General features: G+C 41.1%; 1 protein-coding gene across 1 annotated transcript in view; it reads right to left on the bottom strand.

The window, feature by feature from the left end:
• Positions 1-20,630, bottom strand: part of LOC126281339 (gamma-butyrobetaine dioxygenase-like) — a 74,729-nt gene that overhangs the window by 38,957 nt on the left and 15,142 nt on the right. The window contains exon 7 of the mRNA XM_049980224.1: positions 9,110-9,262. Within this exon, the coding sequence (XP_049836181.1) occupies positions 9,110-9,262 (153 nt within the window). The remainder of the gene's footprint in view (positions 1-9,109; positions 9,263-20,630) is intronic.

The following is a 20,630-nucleotide window of genomic DNA, read 5'->3' on the forward strand; positions in this document are numbered from 1 at the left end:
AAATTCAATCTTTAAAATATCCAGGCCTTCGCATAGATTACTAAATTCTTTGCTCTGTGTGTCAACTTTGGCATTTAACAAACCTAGATTTGTTGCTTGACTATTCAAGGCTTCATTCTGGTTATTTAGAACTTCACTCTGAGCATTTAAACTAGGATGCATCAAACCTATTTCTTTCCTTAGAGTTTCATTCTGAGCATTTGACCGTTGACTCTGGTCATCTAACTTAGCATTTAAAGTTTTACATTGATCATATAATCGAGAATTCATTACACCTAATTCTTCACTTAGAGTTGCTTTTAATTGAGTTTTAATTAGATTTACTAACTCAGACCAGTCAGGTCCTTCGTTTGTAACGCTCATTTCCATGACTGGTTCTGAAGTTTCCCCAACTTGCTGTCCATTATTCATATTTTTACCAGCTTTGGTACTTGTGAGCATTTAAAAATTAACTTTAAGTATAATAACTACACTAATAAAGTTCATTCAACAGTTTATACCATGTTGTATTAAAACAATAAAGTACTGTTTTACGCTCATCCAGCGTAGAATTTGGGCTGTGTCGGTGAGCGAATGTGGAATCAGCATCAGTGAGCAGCGTTGGTTGTTGGTTTCCGCATAGGTGTCGGTGAGCAGATGTGGAAGTAGGTCACCACCGGTGAACAGCAACTGGTGCCAGCAGTGATGGATGTTGGTTTCCGGATTTGCATCCCCGCGATGTGTGTGAGAGCTATCCACTCCCCGCACCAGATCTTCGTAGTCCTCCCTGCACCAGATCATCTTACTCAATATGATCTTGGCGTATTTCTTATTAGAGAAACACACTGGAATCTTCTTCACTATTTCTCAATCCAAATTTTTGCTCTTTCGACTACTCGAGCATGTTCCAAAGTTTCGGAGCAAATTCTTTATCGCATTTTGTTTAGTTGCTATGGCAACATACAAAATCCACTTTTCTCATTTTTGTCTTATAATTCCTGTTTATCGAGTCTTTTTCCACTGGTCACCACGTTCTAACGTTTTGGCCAGCTTGAAGTGGTGAAGCATGTGTGCAAACTTTAAGTTCTTTAACAATACGACTTGCTTGAGATGGTCAGTCGACTTTCCTAGCTGGCTAGTCTGCTGTGGCAAACTGCTTTCCTCTTTTTCTCCGCAGTATATTGCTGGGAACAAGAATTTCTCAAGACTGTTTCTACTTATAAAAATATGTAGACGTACACAGTTTCTTTTGCTTCACTTAACGATGTATATTTAAACATCAAACGTTTACAAAACTCACTCTCCACATGAATAAATACTGTTAAGTAAGTCTCCTTGGGTGTCCAAATGTTAGAAACACAGTTACAGTTACAACAGAGTTGGCTTGCTGATCACAACTCTATTATACAGAAATCATACACCTGTCTTGCCTCTAGCAAGTTCAAGTTAAAAGTTACTACAGATCTTTTGTCAATTCAACTGTTCTTTCGTCACTAACAATAGTCAGAGTTACAAAACAGCACAGGAAAACACAGAAGTTACTTGGTTCTGCCGCGCACTTTCATTACGACTTCCATGGGCAGACCAACAAGTACTTGTTGGTGCTGTTCAACTGCCGGGTCTACAATCTTCTCACGATAAACTTCAGACCTGCACACACACACAGGTGACGCACAGTAGACAGGGTTCCTTTCTCCCCACTCACATCTAAAATGCTGTGTGTTCGAGACGGTGGAAGGTCGAGTGGTTCTAGAATTTACGCCAAAATTCTCGAAGCACTACAATGCTCCACCATGAAACAGCTGGCAGTTTCAGGTCCCCTGAAATGTTCAGCATGACACTATGCATTACCTCGCCACTACTCCTGGCCCTTGGTTTTCTGGGATGTCTGCCCTCCCCCGGCACAAGTGCAAAACTGCACAAAAGGAGTTTGAAGAGCTGCTCACTGTCAGTGTATTTTTCCCTTCAAAAAGTCCCTGGGCTTCAGTTCTTCACTTCCAAGGACAGTTCCTGATGCCCTTGCAGTGATTACCGTAAACTCAATGCCCGCACCATCCCTGATTGCTATCTGGTCAACACTCCTCTGCACCTACAATGGTGCCATCCTGGGAGCTACTACCTTGATTAAGACAGATTACGCTGAAGTATACACAAATACCAGTCACCGTGGAGGACACTGAGAAAACTGCCATAATCACACCTTTCAGCCTGCCTGAGAGTGCATTGATAGTGTTCAACCTATGCCATGCTGCACCAACATGGCAGCAATTTTTGATCAATATCCCATGGCACGCACTGGGTGTTTTGCCTGCCTACATGATATACTCATCTACTCGAGACCTTACTGAAGATCACTGACACCTATGCGAAATTTTTTCCCGCTTGTAAAAAGCTGGAGAGATCCTCAACAAGGCAAAATGCATTTTTAGGGGGAGCAAGGTCAAACTCCTTGGCCAATTAGTCTCTGCTGCCAGCTCCCACCCCCTCCCCATGATGGTATAGGAAGTAGTGGACTTTCCATGCCCTACTATCTTCGAAGGCCTCCAGCATTTCATTGGCACAGTCAACCTTTCTTGTCACCATCTTAAGGGCACCGCTGCCAACCAAAAACCCCTTACCACAGCATGCTATGGCAATAAAAACAAAAGCTTCAAAAAAACCAAAAAGGGACCTCGCCAAAGTGGCCCTTTTGGCCCATCCCCATCCTAATGCTCCCCTCACAATTGTGGAAGACGTGGGCCAGATGGCTAACGGGGCCATCCATACAACAATACATGGAAAATGTCTGGAAACTGCTCGCCTTGTTTTTGTCCAAGCTCTCTGATGCACAACATTGCTGGGGTGGATACGATCATGAGCTGCTCGCAGTCCCCGAAGCCGTTCACTACTTAGGATCTTCGATCAAGGGATGCGTCTTCATTGTCTTTACAGACCACCATCCCCTCACCTCTGGTTTTTGCAGGAAAGACAGAGACCAGATCTCGCCTTGACAATTTGGCTACAGTAGTATATCACACAATTCATTATTGACGTCTGGAATGTTGCCAGTATCAATAACATTGTGGCAGATTGCCTTATCCGCTCCTGCGCCATCACCTGACGCTTAGGGTACAATGCCCTGGCCACTGCTCAAGAGTGGGAAACAGACCTATCCCACACCCTTCAGAATACAGACTCTTGCCTCATTCTCCAGCTAAGATCCATATCTGGCTCCAACCATAAGCTCTGGTGTGATGTCCTTGTGGATCCCTCACAACATAACTGTTCCAATGATCGCTCCCACCCCTTCCTCACTCCCGCCTTTCAAAAACCACCTTTTGACTGCGTCCATGACCTCTTACACCCAGGAATCTGTCCTTGTGCCCCCCTCATGAAACAATGCTTCATCTGGCTGGGTATCCAATGCGACTACAGCAATAGGGCTCCATCCTGTGTTCCGTGCCAGTGCACAAAGGTCAGACAATACGTACACTCCCCTGTGGTGGCCTTTCCCCCCACACAACACCAGTTCATGTACCTTCACTTTGACATTGTCGGTCCACTACCCTCCTCCAACTGAAAATTACTGACAAATTTACTCAATGGCCAGCGGTCACCTCTACCCCCAACATTTCAGCTGAAACTGTGGCTTCAGCCTTAATTAGGATCTGTGTGTCCTGCTTTGGTTGTCCACACAACATCACTACAGATTGTGGATGCCATTTCACCTCGCCCTCTTCCTGTCTCTGGAAGCCACCTGCATTTCCAGTTCCTATAATACCAACAGCTACTACCGTGCTGCAGCTCTGGTCCACTGCCAATCAGCAACATGACTGACACACCCCTCAGAGCCTGGGAGCCTGATTTCACCACTGCACTACTATTTTTGCAGCCTCCAGCTGAAGCAGACAGTGCCCCGCCCCCATAGGCACCCACCACTTCCAACACAGTGTCGTCACCACTGCCACTAGCACCTGCACCATTGGAGCAGCGACACTAGTACACATGCACACTAAACGCTGCACACAGGAGCTGCCCGTGCCCTTCCGCTCACCAGAATCCACAGCATGAGCATTAGCATGACCATGGCAGCAAAACCTTGCGCATGCCCCTCCAGCAACCATCCTCAGTAAGCTTCAACCAACCCTCTGTGCAGTTGACACATGTGCTTTCCTCTCAAAAGGGGACGGAGGGGGGAGAGGGGGGAGGGGGGGGAGGGAACTTGTTGGTGACTCCTTCCATTGCTTCTACCTGTAGCAGTATACAGTAGGCTCCACAGACCAGAAACCAGCCCCCTCCAACACCCCCACTAGTCACTTCCACCAGAGGGAGAGCTTGGACGGCCATACTTTGTGGACACTACTCACGCCAAACCATCGCTCGAGCAGTCTCTTGTTGTGTTCCGATGCAGCAACACTGCTCTGTCATGCTATCTGCAGTTTGGCTGCACAACACCACATGGCTTGCATTGTCGTCTGCCACATTTTTCCAGGGTGTGCGCGAACAGCAGAATTCTTACCCCATGTTCCGTGTCAGTGTGTTTATTAAACAGAGTGCTACTGTCTTTTTTCATGCCGCCTTCCCGAGCTGCATCCCCTCGAGGTGTTTCAATTCACTACAAGTGTACAAAGTCTGATGCCAGATTTCTAATTCATCCTCCCAGTGGAAGCAATTGGAATACTGTGTGCAGTGTAGTGTAAATAGTGCAGTGAAGTGCAGTGCATGCCAGGAGTACTGCACGGGTTTATTACTATTCCATCCCTGGCCACCTTGGCAACCCTTTTGCCGCCAAGTGCTCCACTGAAGAGTGTTTTGTCACACCCACACCACCAGATGATGCTGGGCAAAAGCTGCAAACCATTCATGGTCCGCCCTGTCCAAATACTCAACCCACAGCAAGACCTTCCTTGATTAAGAGGTATTTTACTGTAGTTGTTAGCCTTTAGGAATAATATCTCAGATCCAGCCTGCGCGGCTCCTGCAGCATGTCCCATTATTTGTGGTGATCTTCCTTAATTGGTGCAACGCTTAGGCATGTATGCCCTGTAAGAATATAGAAAGGTAACTAAATCGTTCTTCAGGCCTTATTGTCATAAAATTGGGCTGTAACTTTTAACTTGTTAGGAGACCAACTGATAATAGAAGCCACTGTGGGACTTCCCCTTCAACTTCCACTTGAATCTCTCTAGGAATACTTGTCAGAAAATGGATAATCGAAACCAGGGGCAGGCAAACGTTGCATGCGGCTCATGAGCACACAGCGCTGCACTTGTGCTGCTTGCGAGCAATCGTCGAATGGGACAGTGGTGGCAGCCGGCAGGTTGCGGCAGTGTAGTACCAGACTAAGCTGTGGACGTTGAAGCGAAGCGACCACTACGTAGTGAATGTTGTATTTCAAGAACCGGAAAATGCAGAGTGAATCAAGGAAACAGAGAAGTGGAGATTTGCTGTCTTTTCGAAAGGAATGGGAGAATCATTTTTTCTTTGTGCAAAAACGCGAAAATTCGAAACATATAATATGTGACAGTATTCTCACTGGTCAGCGGAAGTTTAATATTGAACGCCATTATAATAAATTTCAATATGTTCCCGTACTTAGTGCAATAAAAGAGGAATTTCTTAAGTGATTTGGGGATATATCATACTTATCCCAAAGTTTATAATAGTTCTCGAGACAATTTGCTGTTTCTGTAGGTGATACTCATCCCAGTTTGCAAATGGAATTAATAGATCTACACTGTAGATTCTACAGCATAATTCTCGTATGAGAGACAAGTTCCTTTTGGCAAGACATGTAATAGATTTTTATCACGACTTTCCACAGCAAGAGTTTCCTCGTCTCCATCGTGATGCCGCAAAGATAATATGTTAGGCGCAACATACGTTTGCAAGAGATTATTTTCTGTTATGAAAATTAATAAGTCTCGGTTAAGAGCAAACATCAGTAATGAAAATTTACGTAACTGTTTGCGTTTGTCTGTATGTAGAAATTTTGTTCCAGACATTAAACATATTGTAAACTCCACCTGTGATAATTAAATACGACATATTGTAGGTAATAGGCACTCTTTCAAACCATTATTTCTTTCAAGCACCCGTACTACCCTTATTCCTTCATTCAATAAAGCAGGCCAGGAAACAAAACTTATTACAGATGAAGAAGCAGAGAGACGGTATGGTGGGGAGGGGAGAGAAGCGGGTAGCCAGCTTGCCCCTGTGTGCACGCAGAACACCTGTTTACTGCAAGGGCACCGCTCACGTGCAGGATTCCTGCCTGCCACTGATCTAAACAATTGGCGTGGGCATGTGCTTTAGAATACCTTGAATCTCTTGTTAACTTCACTTCATTTCATTCTTCATAATGCTCAATAATTACAAATACTGTGAAATTAATGTAATGATTATTTCTTTGATTTTTGTTATGGGATGTTAAGAGGGTTCAAACAGTGATTGTATTATCTTATATTAAGAAAATCTCTAAAAATAAATAATTAGGTTATCATCATCTTGAAATTTTCTAGACATACGATTGGGATCTGAAATCTATGGACTGTTGAATGTCTATAATCCGTTGAAAACTTCAATCCTTTCTTTATACTGTTTTTACAGCAAATAACACTGTGTGTCACAAATTGTAGAACCACAAAGTTTGACAAACAAACAATGGTTTGTCAAGTACAGCAGTAAAATAAAAAAATAACCTTTTTATCCACTGAAAAAATGGTTTTATTGTCAGTCACAATAAAATGCTATACACAGTATTCAAAATGGCCATGCATTTATGATCATAATGTTGTATATTTACTCTCTACTATGAGCCTACAGGCTGATACCAACAAAAACAAATTTATTTCTGGCTTCTGCCAGCAGTGGAAATTGAATCCAAAGAAATAGAAGCCTGAATCATCACCTGAACACTATCAAATCTAGAAAACTGTAAAGAGCTCTCTATGGGCATGAAACTTAATAAAACCATTAACAAAGATAACCAGAAGCTTGTCAATGACACTAAAAAATAGAGAAACATCACCTTTAAGATACTGCACTATTTTTAACCCAGCAGAACCTTGCTTTCCTTGGACACCTTGAAGACATTCCATCAGAAAGCAGATGAAATTAACTATAACTGGTGCAATTCATGGCAAAATATGATCCAATATTGAAAGAGCGGTGTTTAAAACTTGAAAAGTCTTTCAAAAAGGTCAAATGAGTGCCTCTTCATTTTTCAAAAATAGTAAAAAATGAATTTGTTTTTATTTTGGGTGAACATGTTAAGGAAAAAATTACTGCAAACATAAAAAAGGTTAAATATTATGGAATAACTTTTCACAGCATTCCCGATGAAAACAGAACTAACCAAATGAGTCAAATAATTAGATATGTCCACACAGAAGACAAGACTGTGGAAGTTAAAGAATCCTTCCAAGGTTTTTTTTTTTTTTTCTTTTTCTTTTACATCAGGGAAGACTGCACAAGATATGCCAAAAGATATTCAACAGCAGCTGGAAAAAGATTGGTGGGATATTGTGTTGTGCAGAGCGCAAATGTGTAGCAATGCTGCATCAATGTCGGGTTTACATGGAGGAGTACAATGAAAAATTCGAAAAGTCAACCCAAAAGCTCTGTTCGATCCCTGTGCTAAGCATTCCTTGTGCACATTCTCATGTGTTCCCTCTGGCATCATCTGGAACTGCAGAGAAGTAATATTCATTTTTCTTGTTTTCTACATATACATGGGAATCACTTTTAGATAAAAAAGAATAAGTTTAAAACTAGTTCCGACACTCGCTGGAGTGTTCAACAGAATTCAGTTTAACATTGGTGAGCATTTTGGAAGACATGCAAGATTCATCACAGCCGACCTTATACTAGATCTGCAGCAAGCTTGACTCTTCCAGCTATATGTGATTTTAACCTTTTGACTTCCATCAACTTTTAATACACAATACTGCAGGAAGTAAATTTAGCCCAACAATATCCACAGTCTCCAAAAATGACTTTGGATACACAACTTTTTAGTGATGGAACAAATTACAATTATGAGCAACGCTATTAATTTTGGCACTAAAAGATGGAATATGGGCATTAACAATGTCCATAGCCATGAAGGAAGGTAAATAAAATAACGCTGGTGAAGTAACTCGTGGCACTGAGTTACTGATACAAGAAGAAATTCGTCAATCTATGTCTGAATGCATAGACCAACTTATATAATAACTGTCACAATGATACAAGATCACGAAGGAAATCACCGAAATTTTCCACATTGTTGAAATAATATTTATGCTTTAAACTTCTGATGACACACTGGCTGTAGAACCGGAGAATCCAGTAGAAATTTATTATGAGTTTGATAAGGAGCAGATGCTGCAAGATATAAAAAGGTCTTGTAAGCGTCTATGTGGAACTGATACGAGAGCGGATGTTGCTGCTTGATGGAAAGCTCAAAAAATCCTTCAATTTATAATTACATGCGACTTCAGTGAATCATTACACTGTACACCACTTATAATTGGGTACTTCTTGACAATCTGTCCCTTAGTCACATCATGTAAGAGAAGTTTTTCTAAACTGAAACTAAAAAAAAAATTTGTCTTTCCTTGAGGATGAATCACGAACAGCTAGCCAATCTCTCCACTTTATCTACCGAAAGAAAAGTTACAAATGAAATAGATTTCAATGATATTATCGATAATTTTGGTAAAATAAAGACGCAAAAACATACTAAGTTTACAAATCTAACGGATATTATAATAGTACAAACTTTGTTTCCAGACATATAAAATAAAATGTAAATTTCTTAGTCTATTCTTTATTATTTCTTTGCATTCTACCTGATGGTTGGTGTTCTAAATGCTGATTCATATTCTAAGTTTCTCACCTACAACTTACAAGTACGTATATTACATTTACTACAGCATAGAATACACACATAATAAATGCTTGAATTTTTTTGTCAGCCATTACATATATGTTTTTTTTTTTTTTTTAATGTGTACATTACAAACACATCAATATCTAAGCAGACCATGGGCCTCACTTAGTTTTGCTGCCCTGGGCCACCAACAAATTTAGTCTGCCACTGAGTGTGCCATAACTAAACTGAGGGCACATTTGCTCTGGTAGGAACTTTGATGAATCAAGAACTTACCCCCTTGTTTTTTATCTGAAATCTGATTGGCGTCGATGTTAAAATATGAAACGCTGCGGGCTCATTGTCTTCCAGCCATTTAGCAACACGGAACCCATCAACAAAAAATGACATACCACCAGGATCACAGCCTAGTTCTTTTGGATCTGTTGCCTGAAAGTGAGACAATGGCATGAGTAAGCTTTGATGACTAAAAAACAGTGTTCTATAATAGATAAGACTAATGTTCAATTCATAACTATAACAAAGACAGTGAGTAACAAAAATGTGAAACTATTATGGGGGGAGGGGGGCAGAGAGGAAGGGGGGTAAGGAGAGAGGGAGAGAGGGAGACACAGAGGGTGAGAGAGAGAGAGAGAGATAGAGATAGAGATAGAGATAGAGATAGAGATAGAGATAGAGATAGAGATAGAGATAGAGATAGAGATAGAGATAGAGATGATAGAGATATCCTCTACTGAGGTTTATTCTTTATTTGCCACTGACCACATACAACGGCATAGTCTTTGTCAGTAACAGCATGTTATATTTCCTTGCCACCGAATCGTTTTATGTAAATCTCACAATATTTCATCAATACAACTGCTTGACATCTTCAGCAATGGTAGTTGCTGCTGTTACTGCTGCAAGACACAACCTATGGTAATTGTGAAGCACCTTCAAAATTTATCAGTTCAAGAGCAGGCACTTCGCGTGCATGGGAAGATGCACACAGTTACAGGAAAGTGGCACTCCTAGTGCCCCGTACTTGAGAGCCAAAGAAAGGCCTTCAGCGCATGTGCTGTGGATGATGACTGTGCTGCCGAACATTCCTGTGGTTAAAAGCTGAATTAAATCTCAGCACTACATTGCATCAAATCATGAATTGGAAGTTCTGTTTTTCCCTGTTTTGATGTAATGGCAGCCAGTGCTGGATTCCAGGCAGTGGTTAATAGAAAACCTACATCCCTGCTGATAAGAGTGTCCTCCATACGGATATGTACAGTTTCCTAAACAACACAGTCCCAGAAAGATGACACTGGGGATAAAATTTTTGTCTTTTCATAAAGCGTGTGATGCCCCATGTCCTGGAAACACTCTGCTGCCGCTGATTTATCAGGTTGCCCTAGGTGTGTATGATGATGGTGTTTGACACAATATTCTTGCACAGTTTGGCACGTCTACCCAATATAAGATTTTCCACATTGGCATGAGATCTTATACGTACCATGTTTCCTAAGGCCAAGGTTATCTTTGACCAAGCACAATAAATTCCTCAGTTTTGCTGGTGGCCAAAGAGCACACTTGATGTCGTGCCTTTGGCGAATTCTTTCTATTCTTGAGGACATGCTGCCAAAATAGGGTAAGAACACCGCTGAAATGGGTGCCTGCACATCTTTATTTACATCCGTGGTTTGAATTTGCTTAGAACGGAATGCAAGGCGTATCTGTCTATTGGAATAGCCGATCTGTTGAAATACCATTCTTAAGTGTTGTAGCTCAGCAGGTAGACTGTTGGCATTTGAGACCACATGTTCTGTATGCACCAAGGAGCATAAGACACTACCACATTGTACAGGATGATGACAACTTGTGGCCTCCAACTACAGCTTCGTAGGAGTTGGTTTGCGACAGACATTAAGTCCCACCATACCATTAGCTTTCCTTCTGATCATGACATTCAGGAATGGTAAAATATCATCTATTTCCTCTTCTATTGTGAACTGCATGTTCAGATGAGGGATTTCAGATGCCAGAGAAACATATGTAATGTCATTATTCTGTGAGGCCACATCACAAGCATATCGTCTACATACCACCAGAAGCAGGAAAGTTTGAGACTTGCCGAGTGCAGTGCTTTTTCCTCAACGTCTTTCTTAAAACAGTTGGCCACCGTGGGAGACACTACCCACTTGTTCAAAATGCTGGTTACTGGATAAGAAACAATATGACGAAAGTGCATGTTTAAATAATGCCACTATGTCTTCCTCAAACTATTTTCTGATAAGCTCTAACATGTCCTGACGAGATACTTTCATAAATAAAGATACAACATCAAAGCTAACCAAAAAATCCAACACGTGACCTATGAAGTCCTCTGAATTTTGGATATGGTGGTCACACTTGCCTATGAGCAGTCTCAACAGTGTAGTAAGATGTTTGGCACAGAAAATGAGTGGAAGATCCAATGCTGCTCACTACTTGGCAAAGAGGAGTCCCATCCTTACGTATCTCTGGAAGGCCGTATAGTCTTGGAGGAGGGAGGTGGAGGGGGGGGGGGGGGGACACTGCAGCCAATTGGCGTATGCTCTTAAGGACATTAGAAAGAATAAAACTCTTCTTAAGAAGATCTAGTGTTTTTCTCTGGATCTTGCCAGTCACATCCTTTCTTAGCTTAGGGCACGAACGAACATCGAGCATCTCCTCCATCTTGCTGTTGTATTCAGCTCCTGAGAGAAGGACAGTGATGTTACCCTTGTCAGCACGTAAAATGATGAAGTCTCAAGCCTCACAGAGCCTTCCTTTCTTCTGAACTGATGTTTAACTTTCCTGGTGGGGCTTGTGTTGAAATGTGTTGGTTGCTGCTGCTGCAAGACGTGGCTGAATGACCAGTATTTTGGACAAGGGGACGGTGTCGTCATGGGAAGTCCTCTCCCTCCAATCGTGGTCAACTATTTTATGGAAGACTTTGAGGAAATAGCACTGCAGTTTGCAACTCTCAAACCTTCCTGCTTCTGGCAGTATGTGCATCATAGATTTGTGGTGTGCCCCCACAGAATAAAGACATTACCTGCGTTTCTCCAGAATCTAACTCACTCCAGCCGAATATACAGTTCACAATGGATGTGGAAAAAGATGGTATTTTACCATTCCTGGATGTCATAATCGAAAGAAAGTTGATGTTACAGTGGGACATAGTGTCTACAGCAGACCAGCTCACATGGAGTTATATTTGGAGGCCACCAGGTTGGCATCACCATGAACAATGCAGTAGTGTCTTACGCTCCTTTGTGCATACGGAGCATGTAGTCTCAGATGCCAACAGTCTACTTCCTGAGCTACACCTAAGAACAGTATTCCAACAGAATGGCCATTCCAATAGATGCGCCATGCATTCTGTTCTAAGGAAATTCAAAGCACATATGTAAATTAAGAAGTGGACGGCCCCATTTCAATGGCATTCTTGTCCTATTTTGGCAGCATGTCTTCAAGAATAGAAAGAATCCGCCAAAGGAATGACATCAGGTGTGCTTTTTGGCCACCAGCCAAATTGAGGAATTTACTGCACTCAGCCAAAGACAATCTTGGCCTTTGGAAACATGGTGTGTATAAGATCCAATGCCAATGTGAAAATCTTATATTGAGTAGATGTGTCAAACTATGCAAGAACGTTGTGTCGAACTCCATCATCATACACATCTAGGGCAACCTGATAAATCGGTGGTAGCTTAGCATTGCCTGGCATGGGGCATCGCATGTTTTACAAAAAGACAAAAATTTTATCCCCAGCGGGTGGGGGCGGGGGTGGGGTGGGGGTAGGGAGGAGGGAGGGGGGGGTGGGGGGGGAATGCTCCACTTTTGTCTGTACATACTGATGACACCCTTAACTGAAAAACCATATTACTGAGCTTCTCAAACAATTAAGTTCAGCTACTTTTGCTTTTCATATAACTGCTAATCTTGGAAACAAATGCATCACGCACCCAACATATTCTACATATTTCCACTCAGCAATGTCATACAGAATACCTTTGTGGTGTAACTCATCACTTAGAAAGAAAGTAGTGATTGCACAAAAGTGAGCAGTAAGAATAACATGAGGCATGTAGGCACCTGTTCAAGAAGTTCCACATTTTAACTGCACCATTACAATACATATTTTCATTAACAAAACTGGTCATAAATAACCAATCAAGATTTGAGAAGAACAGTGACGCACATACCTACAACACTAGAGGGGACGAATGACCTTTATTAACCACTGTTAAAACTGTCATTCGCTCACAGGGGAGTTCAATATGCAGCAATAAACATTTTTGATCATTTGCCCAATAATATTGTATGGAAAATTTAATTAACTAACATCACATTATCAAAGAAGTCTTTTATAAGTATAACGAATTGTCAACTAACATGAAATTGTTTAAACATGTAGTTAGTGTAGAAAGTGGAAATTTGTTGAAGTATTAAAGAACTTCAAGCAGTTCATTTTTGGTAAATTTTCTGTCTTTGACAGTCTGTGCCTTGGAATATCAAAACTCATTCTGCATCTGGTTTCATGGTAATACAGTCTCTCTAGTGTCAAAATATGTTACATTGTTCTGAACATAGATCAGTGAGGCATAAGGTTTGACAGCTGCCAATGTTTTTTGCTTAGGGAACAGATGATGATGATGTACTTTCAGGCCAACCTTACACATTATTTGTAGTACGTTTTTGGTCAAATACTTCAGTGTACTGAAAACTTAGTTACACAATGCGACTTTCTCCAAATTTTCATAGCCAAACATAGGCTGGGGAATGGAAAAATGGGGTATCAAACTGAACAGCATGAGGTCTAGTTTTACAAAAAAATGTCTGAATGCTTGAAAGAAATCAGGGTAATTAAGAAACACTTAATTATCAGTTTGAGCAGAAATCTGAAATATTTCACATAAACAGGATATCAAAAAGTTCATCTCTTCAAGGCCTAGCCATTTTTGACATAAGTTGCTTTGGTGTGATATCTAAGTCCCAAAATGGCTTTCTTTGAAACCAAGCACTAATTTCAGAACATGATGAGACCAAAAGACACCAGGAAACTGATTTTGAAAACATCTCTAGGGTAACAGCTCAGTGCAGTCACAGCTCTAAAGATGACTACTGTTCCTCCTGCAGCTCAAAAGTGCTGCTAGCTGTCAGGGATCTTCTTATGCTGACTTCACTACAGAATGTCTCAAACATCACCTGATGTGCCTAATTGTGGCCAGCCACCAAAGACACCTGGTAAATGTGGCAGGCCTTCCAGCAAAATTGAAGGCAGAGAAGCAAGTGAGAGAAAATAAGAATGGAAAAATTCATCCAGGAGTGTGGATTACCTGAAAAGAGTAATGAGAAAATTCTTAGCACACACTGACATGTTCCCAACCGTATCTTACTGTGCTTGCGACCACCAAATGTTTCTACATCTTTTGGTATGACATGCAGGTAACAATAGGATTCATAAGCTGCTATCAGACAAAAATGTGTCTGTCAATGGTTATCCACAGAATGCTATCAATTATTGATCGGTTATCACATTCCTTCTCGAGCAAAGTGCAGCAAAATGAAATCTGAAGAAGTGCCATCTGTCTTCACTTACTTGTCATTTCCAGAAAAGTGTCTTCTTGCATTATTACACATGTCTATTAATATCCGAAAGTACTACACAGTAATTCAGACAAAGCAAAAAGGGTCATCTGTCAGTTCCCACAAATTGTGAAGGAAGTATTCGAGCAGCTGTCAACAACCTTATACAGATGCTAGTGTCATTGTGTTACAAAACAGTTGCCATCAAGTAACATGAAGTGGGAATTCGACAGTTGACTGCAAATCGTGCAATCTGCATTCAGTTAACTCAAGAAGCACAATCATCTGTAGGTCAGTGTCAATCACAGCCTAAATTGAAACTTCTCTGTTTTCTTATGATTTATATACTTTTAATAATAATAATAATAATAATAATAATAATAGAATACTGATTGATAATTACATATATTGTATTTCACAGTTTCTGAACAAAACCTGAAAATTAAAAAACTGAAAACAGTCAAACAATATCTAATGATCCCAGTTACATTTGTTTCAGTACTTTGTGTCTTGATGGGTAGTAATTATTGTTGTGTCATCTGATGATGTAGCAAAATTGTTCCCATCCAAAAACTTGTGTAGCCCAGATAAGACACACCATCTTCTGCTAGGACTGTCAAATCATAACCCAGTAAAAAAAAATTTAAAATTTCATGCTAACAAGTTAACATGGAGAGAACACATCAGCCATGTTTGCAAAAGAATGTCAAAGTGTAATGTACCTAATGTGGAAATTGAGAGATATAGTTACTTCTGAACAACCTGTAAATATATGTCTCATAGCTAAATGTTAAACTGATCAAAAATAAATAAATAAATAAATAAATAATAAATTCATGTAAGATGAACTATTCACAGTTCAATGAGGAATCCAAGCCATATAGCATTTCTGGTAAGTCTCTCTACTATTGAGAGGTGAAACCCAGATTAAAGGAAAAACCGAAAATCTGTGGTCTGACCTGGATTCAGTACCATGGCCTTTTGGTTTCCAGGCATGTGCTTTACCACCAGACCACCAGGCCAGACTAAGTAAATGGGTATAGCTGTTTCATCACTTGTGGTGAACTGTAGAGGGGAAACATGGACAATGCCAATTCTTGTTGGCGAAGCATTAGGAATATCATTAAACATTGGTCGAGGATTCTGAGACAAAAGCTGACATGCAATATGTCAACAAGAGCCCATGAAAGCCTCAATAATTTTAAATGGAAGTAGGACCCCACTATTTTTATCTGTGCAAACATGACTTGAATAGACAAACTGCCTTTTATTGTCACAGGGAAATCAAAATGCTCAAGCTGTCTCATAGGTAAGTTTGCCACAATAGCGTTCACATCAGTTTAATATACTGTATCGAGTGTCCCATTTAGTACGAGAGCGGGAATATAACAATGCAGCAGCAAACTGCCAACTCAGACCACTTGTGCCTAGCGCCAAACTGTTATCGCAGCCTCTGACTAAAGTACAGTAATACTAAAGCAAACAAAACATACCTTATTGTTTCTTGCACCTTGGCAAGATCCACAAATCTCGAACAAAAAATTGCATACACTTCAGTGTTCATTCACAAAACCTGCCATAATGAATCTAACAATATAGTACATCTTTCAGTGAAACGCCAATGAATGATAAATTTAGCGACAAAAAGATATCACCACCTAACTGCATACTTAGTCCTCTGTTAAAATATGTTGTTCACTTTTTAACTGTAACATAAATTTTCATTATTTATTTAATTGTGTTTTGTTTATCAACAATGGAAGAAAGTTAAGTTTAATGTAATTGTACCTTAACTGGACAGACAACACTCGTCTATGACCGCACACAACAATGTTCACACAGAGACCAAACAAAGTACCAATGCAACAATTACAGTGCTAACTGTTGGAGGTCACATGCTCATACGAAAATGTAAAAGTGTCAGCCATAATAAATGTTGATAGAGGGGTCAAGCCATGCTGGCTGATGGTGATTTCTGCCAATGTTGCTCTCATGCTGAACAGGACACCTTCCTTTCTGTTTGAGTAATTATAATTTTCTAATGGGGTTAATTTTCAGTAGCTTTAAAGAAGACCGAGGGCAAGTACAATCTAAATTTACAGTACAGTAATTTAATTTAATTATCCACATGTATAAAGGCCCCACACACTGACTATGAGAGAGACACGAAGACTTTGAGGATAAGAGACATTTAAGATGTAGTTGAAGGAGGCCGATAATAAAATAAAGAAAAACTGTTCTCTCTATTGACAACTCCTCTGCTCACACAGATTTACCAACTCTCATGAAAGGGTTTTTTTCCCAGACAAGAAAACTGGTCACTGTGATACAAGCTGATGATGCATCTGAGATTGTTTGGGCACAACTCAGTGCGAAGGCTGCACCTAAGTTTTAACTGGTGCTTTCTATGTTCCACCACACTCATCCCCAGATGCAAGCAAAAACTTTTGAGAAAAGCTCAGTTTGCTAGTACATATGCTACCCAATTGTACCGTATTCATCACAGAAAACTGTAATCAGCCCACAATTAATTATTTCATTCACTATTTAGTAGGTGGTGAGTATGACAGACATTCTAGGAAACTACATGCCTTCTCTGAAAATTACTTAGAACAGACAGTTTGGAAGCCTACTCATGATGGAGGCATATTGAATCTAATGGCAACAAATAGACCTTACCTGTCCAAGGATTTCTTAATTGAAACTGGTTTCAGTGATAATAAGGCAGTAGTAGTAACAATGATTACTGAAGTACAAAGGGCAACTAAACAAAAGTTCAAAATTTCTGTGTTCAGCAAACTACACAAAGAGGCAGAAGTGTTAGATCTCAGTGAGGAGTTGTGCACAAGAGAACGTAGAACAACTATGCCTTAAGTTTGAAACAAATAGTTGACCATGCACTGGATAAATACATTCGTAGCAGAACAGTTCATGATGGGAGGAACCATTCATGGTATACAATCACAATAAAGACACTTCTAAAGAAAGAGACTATATTGCATAATAAGTGTACAACATATAGGGCAACTGGCAGAGAGACATGTAGAATATAACACATCTGTCTGGTGACAGGGCAGTGCAGAAGCCTTCGGTGACTACCGTAAGAGAATCTTACTTGTACTCTATGTGATTGATGAAGAAGAGTGCAACAGTTCACACAAAAAACTGAATACATTCCATGGGAAAATTAACTTTTCAGTTCAACATCAGATTAAGAAGACTTGACCATACTTAGATCTGAAGATCAAGTTAAATGGCAACATTACAATACGACACACATAGAAAGGAGTCCACCACTTAGTCATGGCTTCCAACCACCCATGTAAGTACAAAACTGCTACCTTTAGGTCCCTTCCTGGCAGATTAAATAGTGTTCTGCTTAAGCCTAAGGTATATGATAGAGAATTGGATATAATTAGATATACTGCCACAAAGAATGATTACTCTCTAACCAGGGTTGATAAACTGAACAAGAGAATACCAATGAAAGTGGGCAAAACACAGAATGGCATCACTCTCATCCCAAGTGAATGAAAGAGCAATATTAGGTTCTCCAGGATACCACATCATGGTTATGTATCCAAGAAGATTGGATGAAAGCTGTTGACAGCTAATATTCTTCCGGCATATCTTGTACTAAAAAGTTACGGCACTAAATTCATAAATCATGAAGTATACAAGAAGGATCCATTTTCTAACTCTGGTAATATTGCACTAATTGTAATGCACAACAAGAATGTAACAGTAGATATATTGGTCAAATAGGAAGAGAGTTTCTTACTAGATTTAAAGAACATAAAGATGTTGCAAATTCCAAATCAGCTTTGACTATGCATTTGATGAATAATCAGTTAACAGATTAATAATAATTTGGCAACCTTGAACACAATAGGTAAAAGCTGTAAACTTAATGTACTTTAAGAGATGGAAATTCTAAAAAGCCTTCACTCTCATCCCCATAAAACTATTAACAAACATACAGATTTGTACCACAGAAATATTTGAGCAATTACGACATACTTTTGGAGTAGGTATTAAAATCCATGGAGAAGAAATAAAGACTTTGAAGTTCGCCGATGACATTGTAATTTTATCAGAGACAGCAAAGGACTTGGAAGAGCAGTTGAACGGAATGGACAGTGTCTTGAAACAAGGATATAAGATGAGCATCAACAAAACCAAAACGAGGATAATGGAATGTAGTCAAATTAAGTCGGGTGATGCTGAGGGAATTAGATTAGGAAATAAGACACTTAAAGTAGTAAAGGAGTTTTGCTATTTGGGGAGCAAAATAATTGATGATGGTTGAAGTAGAGAGGATATAAAATGTAGACTGGCAATGGCAAGGAAAGCGTTTCTGAAGTAGAGAAATTTGTTAATATCGAGTATAGATTTAAGTGTCAGGAAGTCGTTTCTGAAAGTATTTGTAAGGAGTTGGCCATGTATGGAAGTGAAACGTGGACGATAAATAGTTTGGACAAGAAGAGAATAGAAGCTTTCGAAATGTGGTGCTACAGAAGCATGCTGAAGATTAGGTGGGTAGATCACGTAACTAATGAGGAGGTACTGAATAGGATTGGGGAGAAGAGAAGTTTGTGGCACAACTTGACTAGAAGGGATCGGTTGGAAGGACATGTCCTGAGGCATCAAGGGATCACAAATTTAGCGTTGGAGGGCAGCGTGGAGGGTAAAAATCATAGAGGGAGACCAACAGATGAATACACTAAGCAGATTCAGAAGGATGTAGGTTGCAGTAGGTACTGGGAGATGAAGGAGCTTGCACAGGATAGATTAGCATGGATAGCTGCATCAAACCAGTCTCAGGACTGAAGACCACAACAGCACAATGACATACTTCAGGTTACCCCTTAAGTTTTATCAACATTTTGTTTGTTTGGAGCTTTTCCTCTTAATTATAATTTTGTTGATGGATCTAACTTTTTCTTTTACATCTGTTTATGTGGTGGTTACACACCTTCGTGTTTAATAGTTAGATGTACATATACTCTTCTTCCTATTTTTAGAGTATTCATACTCTTTGATTTGGTTTTCCTATTCGTCATATGTACATCTCACCTACCATAGCTGCATGCAACAACTTTCTTTGTGTCACATGTGGTGTGCACCTCCACCAGTCAATCCCCTCAGCCATTTACTGTTTCCCTGACAGTATGGCCAGACAAGCAAGACAACAGTTGATATTGCTTTCATAAGTACGTGTCTTACATATGTTGTGTTCTGTTTCCTTTTTTTTAATAATTCTTAGATGTTTCATGTCTCTTGACAGAGGTGTTCGTGTGGATCTTTTTGTTTAGTAAGTTTTTAGGTTTCCTTTTTTTTTTTTTCAAATGGGATACAAAATATTAGTCACACGGAAGATATAGTGTGGAATAGAGTTGCACAGAGTAGAAAAATGGAGAGTTGGTCAGTTGCCAGTGACAGTCCTTTTTCTCGAGATGACAATGAGTTACTGGTTGAATGATAAGTTCCGTCAGAAAACAGATGACGCTGCAGATGAAATTCGAATACAAATGTGTGTGAAATATCTTGAATGTATGGGACGGGTATGACCCAAATGTCCCTGCCCACCTCTCCCCCACATATAAGCACATACATTTGTTGTACGGGGTGTACGGGGTGTACGGGGTGTACGGTACGGACGGACGGACGGACGGAGGGAGGGAGGGAGGCAGGGAGGCAGGGAGGGAGGCAGGGAGGGAGGGAGGCAGGGAGGGAGGCAGGGAGGCAGGGAGGCAGGGAGGGAGGGAGGCAGGGAGGCAGGCAGGGAGGCAGGCAGGGAGGCAGGCAGGGAGGCAGGGAGGGAGGCAGGGAGGCAGGCAGGCAGGCAGGGAGGCAGGCAGGCAGGGAGGCAGGCAGGCAGGCAGGCAGGGAGGCAGGCAGGCAGGCAGGCAGGGAGGCAGGCAGGCAGGCAGGCAGGGAGGCAGGCAGGCAGGCAGGCAGGGAGGCAGGCAGGCAGGCAGGCAGGCAGGCAGGGAGGCAGGCAGGCAGGCAGGGAGGCAGGCAGGCAGGCAGGGAGGCAGGCAGGCAGGCAGGGAGGCAGGCAGGCAGGCAGGGAGGCAGGCAGGGAGGCAGGCAGGGAGGCAGGCAGGCAGGCAGGGAGGCAGGCAGGCAGGGAGGCAGGCAGGGAGGCAGGCAGGCAGGGAGGCAGGCAGGGAGGCAGGCAGGGAGGCAGGCAGGGAGGGAGGCAGGGAGG

The sequence above is a fragment of the Schistocerca gregaria genome, chromosome 7 (assembly GCF_023897955.1).
Source record: "Schistocerca gregaria isolate iqSchGreg1 chromosome 7, iqSchGreg1.2, whole genome shotgun sequence".
NCBI lineage: Eukaryota > Metazoa > Arthropoda > Insecta > Orthoptera > Acrididae > Schistocerca > Schistocerca gregaria.